This window comes from Pteronotus mesoamericanus, unplaced genomic scaffold (assembly GCF_021234165.1).
Source record: "Pteronotus mesoamericanus isolate MK-2021 breed Mesoamerican mustached bat unplaced genomic scaffold, CSHL_Meso_final contig_164, whole genome shotgun sequence".
In the NCBI taxonomy this organism is placed as follows: Eukaryota; Metazoa; Chordata; class Mammalia; order Chiroptera; family Mormoopidae; genus Pteronotus; species Pteronotus mesoamericanus.
Window position 1 is genome coordinate 31,223,501 of NW_026555065.1, and position 12,259 is coordinate 31,235,759.

Consider the following 12,259-nt stretch of genomic DNA (forward strand, 5'->3'; position numbering starts at 1 on the left):
AACAGTCAGAAGACAAAGGATTTTTAGGGCTGTGAGAATACTCTGTATGTTTATTATAATGATGGATAGATGTCATTATACATTTGTCCAAAACTGTGGAAAGTATAACACCAACAGTGAACCCTAAGATAAACTATGGACTTTGGGTGATTATGATGTGCCAATGTAGGTTCATCCTTGTGGGAAAAAAAGTACCATTCTGGAAACTAATGTCTGTAATTGTTGGGGAGAATGGGGTATGCAACTATGTACATGTATGTGTGAGGGCAGAGGATATATTGGAAATTGCTGTGCTTTCCTCTCAATTTTTTTAGAAATCTAAAACTGCTCTAAAAAATTTGTCTTTAAAAAAGAGAAGGAAACTATAAGGCACATCAGAAGTAGATAAAAGTGAAACTCCCAACAAAGAACTCTAAAGCTTAATAAAATATATAACACAACAGCACACTCATGACACATAAGAAACAAGATACTGTGAGAGACAACATAAACAATAAACAGGTCAGATCAATAAAACTTCAATTTCAGAATAAAGCATCTTAAGAGTCCTAGAATCCAAGACAAAGAGAGTAACAAATTATATTGTTCTAATTATATAATGAGACAATATAAATCAGAGAAGTAAAATTTGCATAGCATTATACCTCAGAAAAGAATTTAGTCTTTGATTAGGTTCCCCATGATTTTATTTCAAATTTATTTTTTACAAATTTCTTGTAAAATACAATACATGACAGAAAGTGCATAAAATACATGTGAAAAGTATAATAAGTATAATGAATAATTAATTATAAACCAAACATCTTATAGCCACTACCAAAGGCAAGAAATAGGATATTGCAAGAACTCTGGTGCCCTTTCATTTTTTATCATACTTATTTCTCTAACTTGTACTATAAAGGTCTTTGCTTTATAATTTTTCTTCCTCTACTAAAAATATAGTTAAAATTTATCTGCTTTAAAACTTTACATAATTACAAATATGCTAAATGTTATATTTTTAATTTTTTTACTTTGTATACAGTAAAATTTACTCTTTGAATTAACTTCAATTTGATCATTTTCTGCTTATGTATTTTGAAGTTCCATTGTTATGTACATCCTACATTCAGAATTGTTATATCTTCCTGGAGAAATGACCTCTTTTGAATCATGTAATGTCCTTCCTTTTTGATAAAGGACATTTTATTTATTTCTTTATTTATATGTTCTTTATTCTGAAATCTACTTTGATATTAACAGAGCTATTCCAATGTTCCTTTGATTAATGTTTGTATGATTAATCTTTTTCTAGCATCTATTATACCCATTACTTTTATTTAAAGTGGATTTCTTGTAGATAGCACATTGTTGAGTCTTGCTTTTCCCCCCTAATTTATAGTCTCAGTCTTTTATAATCTTCTTTATTAAATTTATTAGTGTAACATTGGTTAATAAACTTATATGGATTTCAAGTGTACAATTCTATAATACATCATCTGTATATTGCATTGTGTGTTTACCATCCAAAGTCAAATTTCCTTCCATCATCTTATATTTGACCCCCTTTATTTTTTCCTACTTCCCCCAACCCCTTTTTTCCCTCTAGTAACCATCATACTGTTATCTGTCTCCAAGTTTTTGTTTTTTGTGTTTGTCTTGTTTGTTCATTTGTTACTTTCAGTTTTATATTCCACATATAAATGAAATCATATCTTTTTTTACTTTTTCCATATAACTTATTTTGCTCATCTTGACATTCTCCAGATCCATTCATGTTGTCACAAATGGCAGTGTTTACAATCACCGTTTTTTTAATAGGTTTCTAGAGACCATTTAATCTAATTTTTGATATGAATGGATTGAAATCTATCATTTTGCTAACTGCATTCTATTTTTCTATCTATTTAATTCTTTTCCCCCTTTTTCTACCTTTTTGGGGGTTATTTTTATGAGTCCATTTTAACTCTACTATTGTCTTATTTATTTGTATTTTTTTTAATTTTTTAACTGGTTGTCCTAGAGTTTACAATATTTTGTAATAAGAGTATAAATGTTTTTCTCTTGGTAGTCTCAGATTTTTCAACATGGAGTATCTGCTACTCGTATAATAAAAAATAATAGAAGTTAAAGTAAATATTTTAGAAACTAAAAAAAAGCACAAATCCTGGAACTGCATTGTATGAATTTATACTGCACTATATGGGATTTATTTAACCCTGCTCCTCTTTCCCTTATTTTTTTATTATGGTAAATAATGCTGAAATCAATATTCTTATCATCATACATGTATTTGTTGACATGTACCCACACTTGTTTTGTTGTCTTTAAATATTTTTGTGGTATATACAAAGATTAATTTTATTTAAACTTTTTACTTATTTATTTATTTATTTATTTTTAAGTTTATAAATCATGTTTATTCTATTAGTTGTCTCAGTTTTTACCCCTTTACCCCCCTCCACCTACCTCAGCCCCACTCCCCACTCCCACAGTCAATTCCCACTCAGTTGTCCGTGTCCATGGGTCATTCATACATGTTCTTTGTCTAGTCCCTTCCCCTTCTTTCCACCATTGTCCTCTTTCCCCATTCCCTCTGGTCACTTTCAGTATTCTCCATCTGCCCATGCCTGTGGTTTATTTTGTTGAATAGAGTCCACTTATAGGTGAAATCATATGGTAATTGTCTTTCATCAACTGGCTTATTTCACTTAGCGTAATATTATCCACTTGCATCCATGTTGTCACAAAAGGTAGGAGTTCCATCTCTGTTCCTCTATTTCTTTCTTAAATGCAGATTGATTTTATTTATTTTTTTAAATGTCAAAGTTAATTATAAAATATTGAAGAAATTTAAAACCATTACAAAGTCTCAGCAATTAAACCAACATGACACCAGCACAGAAATAATCAAGTAGATCAATGAAACATAATAAGTATTCTAGAGAGAAACATATATATGTCTAACAATATATGATTAAGTTGATATTTAAATCAATGGGTAAAATAAGGCTTATTCAACAAATAAGGTGCATGAACTACTATAACTTGAAATAAAACAAATATAGAGCCCTATTTCACACATTATACAAGAAATATTCAGGTGAGTTAAAAATGAATCTGTAGAATTTAAGGAGTTATAGAAGAAAATAAAACTAATATTTTTCATGACCTGAAGTAAAATATTCAAACCCAGAAGCTATACAGTAAATATTAATATGACCATATTAAACATTTAACTATATAGTAATATACATATAAAAAAGTTAAAGGACAAAGGATAAAATAGAAAAGTATTTGCAACACATCTAAAACATGGTTAATAGGATTTTGGTTTTTGTTTTGTTTTTTTTTTTTTGGAAAAAAGTTCTACAAACCTTTAATCAATAAATAGATAAGACTACCAAAAAATCATTTAAAGTTTTTTTAAATAATAGAAATAGACAAGAAATATACAAAAACAGGTTTAGTTTCAGCAAATAGTAAAGGAACAATTAAAATAACATCATTGTCACAATGAGATTAATGAGTGTTACAGATATTGGTAATATCAAGTATTGGCAACTCTGAAAGGAACTGGGTATTCATTGAAACTTTTTCTTCATCTTAAAGCCATCCCGTTAGCATATATTGCAGTGCTGGTTTGGTGGAGGTGTATTCTTTCAGCCTTCTTTTGTCTGGGAAACTCTTTATTTTGCCTTCCATTTCAACAGAGAGCCTTGCTGGGTACAGCAGTCTTAGTGGCAGGCCTTTACTTTTCAGTACTTGGAATTTTTCTTGCTATTGCCTTCTGGCTTGCAGTGTTTCTGTTGAGAAGTCAGATGCTAGCCATATTGGGGCTCCCTTATATGTTGTTACCTCTTTTTCCCTCCCTTGCTTGCTTTAGGATTCTCTGTTTGTCTTTGATATTTCTCATTTTAATGATGATGTGTCTTGGAGTGGGCCTCATTGGGTTCCTCCTGAATGGGATCCTCTGTGCTTCCTGGACTTGTGTGACTTTTTCTCTCCTCCAATGAGGGAAGTTTTCCATCATTACTTTTTCAAACAGCTTCTCTATCTCTTCCTCATCCTCTTCTTCTGGTATCCCTATTATACAGATATTATTACGTTTCAAGTTGTCCTGCATTTCCCTAAATGCCTCTTCATTCTTTTTTAGTCTTTTTTCCTTTTCTTGCTCTTTCTGGGAGCTTTTATCTACCTTGTCTTCCAGCTCACTGATTTGGTCCTTTGTTTCATCTAAATGGCTTTTGATTCTTTCTACTGTGTTCTTCAATTCAGAAATTATATTCTTCATTTCCTCTTGTCTCTTATGGATAGTTTCTCTGTCCTTCTTCATGCTGATATAGTTTGTAGTAAGTTCCTCATAGTTTCCCTATAGTTTTTTGTAATTCTCTCTGAGCTCACTGAGCTCATTGAGCTTCCTTAGAACTGCTGTTTGGAACTCAATATCTGATAGTTTACTTGCCTGTTTCATTTAGCTCTCTTTGTGGGGAGTCCTCCTTTCCCTTCAACTGGGGGGGCATTTCTTTGTCTTCCCATTATTTGTGAGACTCTTCTCTTTTGCTTCTGCTTCTTAAGTTGATTTGCTTTGATTTCCTGACTTTGTGATGTGAACTTCTATGGTTGGAGACTGCTGTTTTTTTTAGTTTCAGGATCTGCCTCTGATGATGTCAGATGTTGACCCTGTCTGACATTAAGCAGTCTGTTCGAGACTTCTGGTAATCTACTGTCTGTGGCTATCCCCTTCAGCTGTTAATCTAGTCACTCTGCACTCAGCAAGCTACCTTAGACAGCTCAGGGCAGGGTGGAGTTTCTCCTGGGGGTGGGGTTATTGGGTCCTCTCACGCTGGTACGTATTGGGGAGGAGTCTGCACCCAGATCCCCCTGGCTACTCTCTCCGTTCTCTCCCCAAACCTCCATCCGCAGTCTCTCCTCAAGTGTTGCCAGACCTCTCTGCGCCCCCTTTAGCCAGGGATCTACTGTCTATGGCTGCCACTCTGCACTCAGCAGGCACCTTAGACAGCACAGGGCAGGGTGGAATCCCACCTGGGGGTCCTTTGATGCTGGCACCGCTCAGGGGGTGTGGCCTCTTCCTGAGCAAGATGACTGCTGCCACATGGGGGAAGAGTCAGCACCGAGATCTCGCCGGATGCTCTCCCAGTTCTCTCCCCAAAGACTCCTTCTCCAGTCTCTCCTCAGGCATCTCTAGCCCACCCTGCCTCCGACTTTGCCAGAGACCAGGGTAAGTGGCTGCAAATAAAAATTTATGCGTTGGGCCTTTAAACAGTTCTTTGCATCTCCAGCTGCCTGTCTCTGGCAGAGAGCAACTGTGCCGCTTTTTGCAGCTGGCTGTTTTCCATGCACTTTTTGGGCTCTGGTGCTGTAGGATAGAGATCCCTGCTTTTGTTTTAGACCCTGCTCTTCTCAGGGGGATCCCACTGGCCGTTTCAATATCCTTCTGGTGCTCTCGCCGGTGGGTGCCCCACCTGCCTTCTCAGGTCTCTACTGCACTCCTTACCAGTTAGATTGCGCTAAAGCCAATTCTTCTGTCTCCAAGGTTGCAAGGCTCCTCTCTCACTCTTGTTCAGTTGTTTGTTCCAGGTGATTTCTTCATAATTTAGTTGTAATTCCAGGTTGGTTCTGGGAGGAGGTCAGCGTGACTTCCACTCACTCCTCTGCCATCTTGATTCCCTACCTGTTTAAACTTTATGTGGTGAAGTTCATCAATATTTCTTTGATGGCTTCTGGGCTTTGTTTTATGCTTTAGAAGGACCTTTTCACTCCAATATTATAGAATAAAAATGATTTATCCAAAAAAATAATAATATTATTATATTACATGTTGTGTAACTCTTAAATTGGGTTAGAAGGAACATACCTCAACCTAATAAAAGCCAAATATGACAAGCCCATAATTAACATAATACTCAGTAGTGAAAGGTCAAAAGCTTTTCCTCTAAGATCAGAAACAACAAAAGGGTGTCCCCACTTACTATTTCTATTCAACATAGTACTGGAAGTTTTAGCCAGAACAATAAGTCAAGGAAAAGAAGTAAAAGGCATCAAATTAGAAAAGGAGAAGGTGAATTGTCTTTGTAGATGACATGATCTGTCCCAAAAAATGTCTGGAATTGTTCATATACAGTAAATCATAAAGATACCACCAAAACAGTTAGAACTAGCAACAAATTCAGTAAAGTTGCAGGATATAAAATAAACATACAGTTGATTTGTATATACTCACTATGAAATACCTGAAAGAGAAATAAAGAAAATAGTCCCATTCACAATAACATCAAAAACAATAAAATACATAAGAATAAATTAAACCAAGAAGGTGAAACTATAAGATTTTAATAAAAGAAATTGAAGAAGACAGTAATAAATGGAGAGTCTGTCCATATTCGTGGATTGGAAGAACTAATATTGTAAAAAGTGTCCACACTACCCAAAGGCAAAAGATTCAATGCAAATTCCTACCAAAATTCCAATGGTATTTTTCACAGAAATAGAAACAACTTAAAATTTGTACAAAAACTACAAAAGACCCCAAATAGTCAAAGCAATCCTGAGAAAGAAAAACAAAACCAGAGGCATCAGATTTCCTGATTTCAAACTATACTACAAACTATAGTAATCGAAACAGTATGGTACTAGCATAAAAATAGACACAGACAAATGGAACAGAATTGAGGGCCCAGAAATAAACCCTCACATATATAGTCAACTAATATTTGACAAGGGAGCCGATGGGAAAATGGCATAGAGTGTCACTGAATATCAAGTTCACTTACAAACTGGCCCAGTGACCACCAGTGAAGATTTTCTCATTGATCCTGTTACCTCACTCCTGGGGAAACCTATGAGTCATAATTAAAGAAGTGGTCTAAGAGGACCCTAGAATGCAACCCCATTTTTTTTAGAATTATAACAAAAGACCAATGATAAAAAATTTCTTTTCACATTTGCACATGAGATCTTTGTGCAAATTCCTCATTCTTTGAGCATGAAATCAGAGTGGAAACCAAAAATTTGACTAGATTAGTTAATTAAATGACTTCTGCTCTCTTGGATTTCTTTCACATCAATTAACATCACTCCAGGTTATATCAGATTACACAAGGCAGTTCCTACCTAGTACCATCCACCTGGTCATTACAGTGAAAAACTCCAGGAAACTTTAGCGGATTTGATTTTAAAATGGCCAAAAGAATATAGTTTCCTGTTTCTCTGTGTCATAGTATTTCATTTAAGCTAGAGAGAAAATGTTAACTCACATGTCTCAGTTTCAGATTTAGAAGCCTGGGCAAAACTTCCATTTGTTGTACTGATCCTCACAGGAGGTGATTCCTCAGTGGAACACAATCTTTGCAATAGAAAGCTTCCAAAAATTTACCCAGTATTTCCCCCTAGATTTTGTTTTCCTAATTCTGGCCACTACCTAGCAACTGGATGAGCACCAAAGAGTCACTCCAGGGAACGCTTGAAGAAGCCACTGACACCACTTGGGAAGAGATGTGGAGTTTTGGAGTAATCCCTGAGAGGAAACATATATTAAATACAGCTTCACTAGTTAAATGTCTCAGCAAATTTCTAGAAAACAAGCATCTGGAGCTCCCAGAAATTAAGCAAGTCTGATGAATCACATAGAGTGCCCTCGCCTGGAGTTTTCTTCATCAGAGCCAATGAAAAGGAGATGCCTTTATGCTCAACATCATCGTGCCCATCACTCTCCCCAAGCTGAGCCAGGAAATCTATCATGTATGAAAGAGAAAAAGGACTAATTGTCCACATTACAACCACTGCTGTGATATACTGCAGAGTGCCTTTTACTTTACAAATCTGATTAGTCATTGTTCCTCTGTAGAAGGATAGCATAAACATTGCGTATGTGACTATAGGACACTTAATGCTCATAGGGCAAAAAGTCACGCACCCTCTGTAAAAGCCTATCTGTAAAATGAATAGTTAAAATAGGCTGTCTGCACCATTTTCCCCCCAAATTCTATGACTTTGATTATTAGAGACCATCTTCCTGAAAACAATCTCACTGTCCAGGAGGAATCAGGCGGTAAGCTCTTCCTCAGACTACCTGGGAAGACAATATACCAAGTGAGGGACATTTGGAAGAAAACTGTTTAATCAAGCTATTATTCCTGAGGTGGGTACACTAGTGAATTGATTGATTGATTGATTGATTGATTGATTAGTTTCTTATATTGGAAAGGAGTGTATGAAAGAGCTGGTCCCTTGAATTATAGCTCACATGATAATTTATGAAAGCCAAAATCATGAGAAACAGCATGTTTATGGAATAAAATGATACCTATTCCATTCTAATGCCCTAACCATTCCCAGCAAGTAATTTTGGAAGTTTTGGAGGCTTTGAGGGGTGGAGTTATACAAAAGTTGATGGAGTCAGTTTATTCTATCAATGGTTAAAATGAAAATTGATTATGCTAACTTTTCCATTAAGCTCCTCACCCTTTGATCATCTTATTATTTATCTACACTTTCACCAAAGACTACATGAAAATTAGTTTTGCTGCTAATAAATCTTACAGGGTATAGTGGTTGAAAAGATAAAATGAGGTATGAAATTGCCAGGGTATAATGGAGGGTGTCCTGAACTGTTATTCACATTAAGCAGGCATGGTTCATTTTTCAGAAAGAAGGACAGGAAGCACAGATCTCATGAATCCGCCTCCTGGTTTAAATCTATGAGCCTGGACCTTAGTTCATGACCCACAGCAAGGAAAGTGATTTACTTGCACTTCATAAATGACAGTCTGGGAATCATTTCTTGAGCATCTTATTAGTGAAGTTGGTAAAAAAAAAAAAAGTCTTTTGAATTCAACATTGACCGGAAAACTGTACTTTAGAATTTGGATATTCAAGCCTTCCTTTTTTTGCTTCTTTAGAAATGCCAACAAAGGAATAATAATATTGAAGTTCAAATCTTGGTTTCTTTTCTGTTCTTTGCCTTTCAAATTTCTTTAGCTTCCATTGCTAACAAAGTTATGACTGGTGACCTCCAGTATACAAGGCAAGAAATTTGAATTTAACAAGAAAATTCAATATTCAGACTGTCATTTTTAAGACTCTTAATCAATGATTTTTAACATTAGTAATTGCAAGATTACTCTGTTGTTTAAACACAAAGATTTGTACATTTCTGTTCAATTCTTAATAAATTTTTTTCACCCCAGAACATTTTTTCATTGCTATAAGAGGAAAGGAGAGAGAGAGATGTTGATCATTTGCTTCCCATATGCATCCAGACTGGGGATTACACCCACAACCTAGGTATGTGCTCCAGCCAGGAATTGAACCCACAATTTTTGGTTACTGGATGACGCTCCAACTGAGCCATACCAGCCAGGGCATTAAATATAAATTCTTAAATACTACTGAAAAGTACCTGCCTATCTAAATATTTGAAAATGTACTCTCTCCCCTTTCAGAGAAAAAAATTAATTTTCCAAGATAACATTGCAGATAAAACTCCATTTGATCTCAGATCCCTTTGTTTTTATCATCTAAAAAATACTGTGAACTAAATTTTTGTACTGAAAGCACTATTTATCTAAGTAGAATCTAAATATGAAAAATAAGACAGTTTGTGTTGCATAGTATGGATAAAAAACATGAAAATAAACACTTGCAAAGAGAGATATTAAAAAATAATATTCTCACTTATCCTTTAGAGAAAATACATTTGATGTGCTGGGTCTTCTGTATATTTTTTAGGTGTCACTCAATTAATTAGAGTGATATTTTAAAAGAAAACCTTTAAAGCAAAATTTAAGAACAGCTTTGAGTCTTGAGTGTAATGACAGTTGTGACAATTAATTCAGTTGATTAGACTATTATGAAAAGCCAGTGTCTGAAGTAAGTTTTATATCCACGTGTTTGGTTGCCAAAGGTTTAACCCAATATCACACCAACTGTTCTCAGAATATATGTCGTCTTTCTTTTTAAGCCATGTAAGCTGAAAAAGAGAAAGTGGATAATTTTGTGCCTGAAGACCCTTAGTCAACTTTAGAAAAACAAATCAAAATCAGAAAAGGTCTTCTTAAGTATCAAAGCAAAAGAGAAATGAATTTGTCTGGTTGTACCAATGATGTGGAAAATTCTTGCTGTATTTGGATTCTAGCAAAATAATACTGAGATTTAGAACCACAACCAATTTAAAATAAGTGAGATTTATTTACACAGGATCTCAAAATATCTTGTATATTTTCTTGCAGAAAATTCCCTTTTTATTAAAAAATTTATTAAGAATTGAAAATGTACAAATCCTTGTGTTTAAACAACAGAGTAATCTTGCAATTACTAATGTTAAACATTTCCTGTAGAAAGTTCCCTTCTCAATAAAGTCCTTGAGATATGTAGGAAGCAAAGCAACTTGGTTTTAAAGTCATGCCTTTCTCCTTCATAGATTTAAGACCCATGAACAAGTCAGCAATGTATGTTATGACTGAGTTTGTTCTCCTTGGATTCCCTGGTTGCTGGGAGATACAAATTTTCCTCTTCTCATTGTTTTTGGCAATTTATATCTTGACCTTGCTGGGAAATGGAGCCATTATCTGTGCAGTGAGATGGGACCCACGACTACACACCCCCATGTACTTTTTGCTTGGAAACTTTGCCTTCCTTGAGATCTGCTATGTTTCCTCCACTGTTCCTAACATGCTAATCAACATTCTCTCCAAAACCAAGGCCATCTCATTTTCTGGTTGCTTCCTCCAGTTCTATTTCTTCTCTTCCCTCGGCACAACAGAATGTTTCTTGCTGGCAATAATGGCATACGATCGGTACCTGGCCATCTGCCACCCGCTGCACTACCCTACCGTCATGACTGGGAAGTTCTGTGGAATGCTGGTGTCTCTATGCTGGCTCTTTGGATTCCTTGGCTACCCAATCCCCATTTTCTTCATCTCCCAACTCCCCTTCTGTGCATCCAATATCATCGATCACTTCCTGTGTGACATGGACCCACTGATGGCTCTGTCCTGTGGTCCAGCCTCCATTACTGAATTTATTTTCAATATTCAGAGCTCCCTTGTCCTTTTTCTGACTATTATATATATTCTTCGATCCTACATTTTGTTGCTCAGAGCTGTTTTTCAGGTCCCTTCTGCAGCTGGCAGGAAAAAGGCCATTTCCACCTGTGGTTCTCACTTAGCTGTGGTATCTCTTTTCTATGGGACAGTCATGGTAATGTATGTGAGCCCTACATATGGCATGCCAACTTTGATGCAGAAGATCCTCACATTGGTATATTCAATAATGACTCCTCTCTTTAATCCCCTGATCTATAGTCTTCGTAATAAGGACATGAAACTTGCTCTGAGAAATGTCCTGATCAGCATGAGAATTAGTCATAATTCATGAACCAGAAATGTGCCTTACTTCCAAGTTCTGATAAATAATAAGGTGGAGATGTTTAAGTTCCTTCAATAGTCTTTCGTCCTCACTCTGAGGACTTAAATAGCTGTGCTGACTACAAAAGCCTTAATTCATTGGACTGCAACATGCAGTTTTTTTTAAAACACTGTCTTTATTGGAATCATAAAATAGGATTCCTATATGACAGAAATTAGACTTTCGTGAAAGATTTATCATCAGTTTCAGAAAAAGTCTAATGATCTTTACCAAGTACAGATTTCCCCCACTATCCAAAAGTAGAGTGTTCCTATGAAACCTTTCTTAAGGCAATATGATATACATAGAAGAATCAATTACCATTAATTTAAAAGCAAAAATCTTTGGACTAACTTAATTAGCAGAAACAGGTACTAATGCAGGTCTTTCATAAAAACGAAGTGGCGTAATGCAAACTTTTGAAAAGTGGAAGGATATCTGTAGTAAAAGGTGTGATGACTTTTTTAAAAACAGTTTTACTTAGGTATAATTGATACACAGAAAGATAGCATATGTTTAATGTATGTTAGTGGTGCAGTGACTTTTAAGTAGCCATGAGATCTTTCTATAATCTTTAACAGACATTTGTTTCTTATACCTACTCTAGCAATCTGACCTAATACATTTTCTATTAAGGGAAAAAAAAAACCCAAACAAACAAACAAACAAAAAAACATTCTCCTGACCAGAAGGAACTCTTTCAACAAATTTTCCTAGAGATATAATTCCTTTGTGGTAAGTTTAAAATAAAACTTGGATACATGCTAAATAATAATGTCAAAGTTGCTTTTAACACTTCTCTTATTACATGTACCACACTGGAGCATAATTCTTTATTTAGATGTACTTCCCC

General features: G+C 35.2%; 1 protein-coding gene across 1 annotated transcript; it reads left to right on the forward strand.

Annotated features, from left to right (window-relative positions):
- The first annotated feature begins 10,401 nt into the window (after positions 1–10,401).
- LOC129064108 (olfactory receptor 11H4-like) lies at positions 10,402–11,376 on the forward strand. The gene has a single exon (XM_054565187.1). The coding sequence runs from the start codon at positions 10,402–10,404 to the stop codon at positions 11,374–11,376; it is 975 nt and encodes a 324-aa protein (XP_054421162.1).
- The last annotated feature ends 883 nt before the right edge of the window (positions 11,377–12,259 follow it).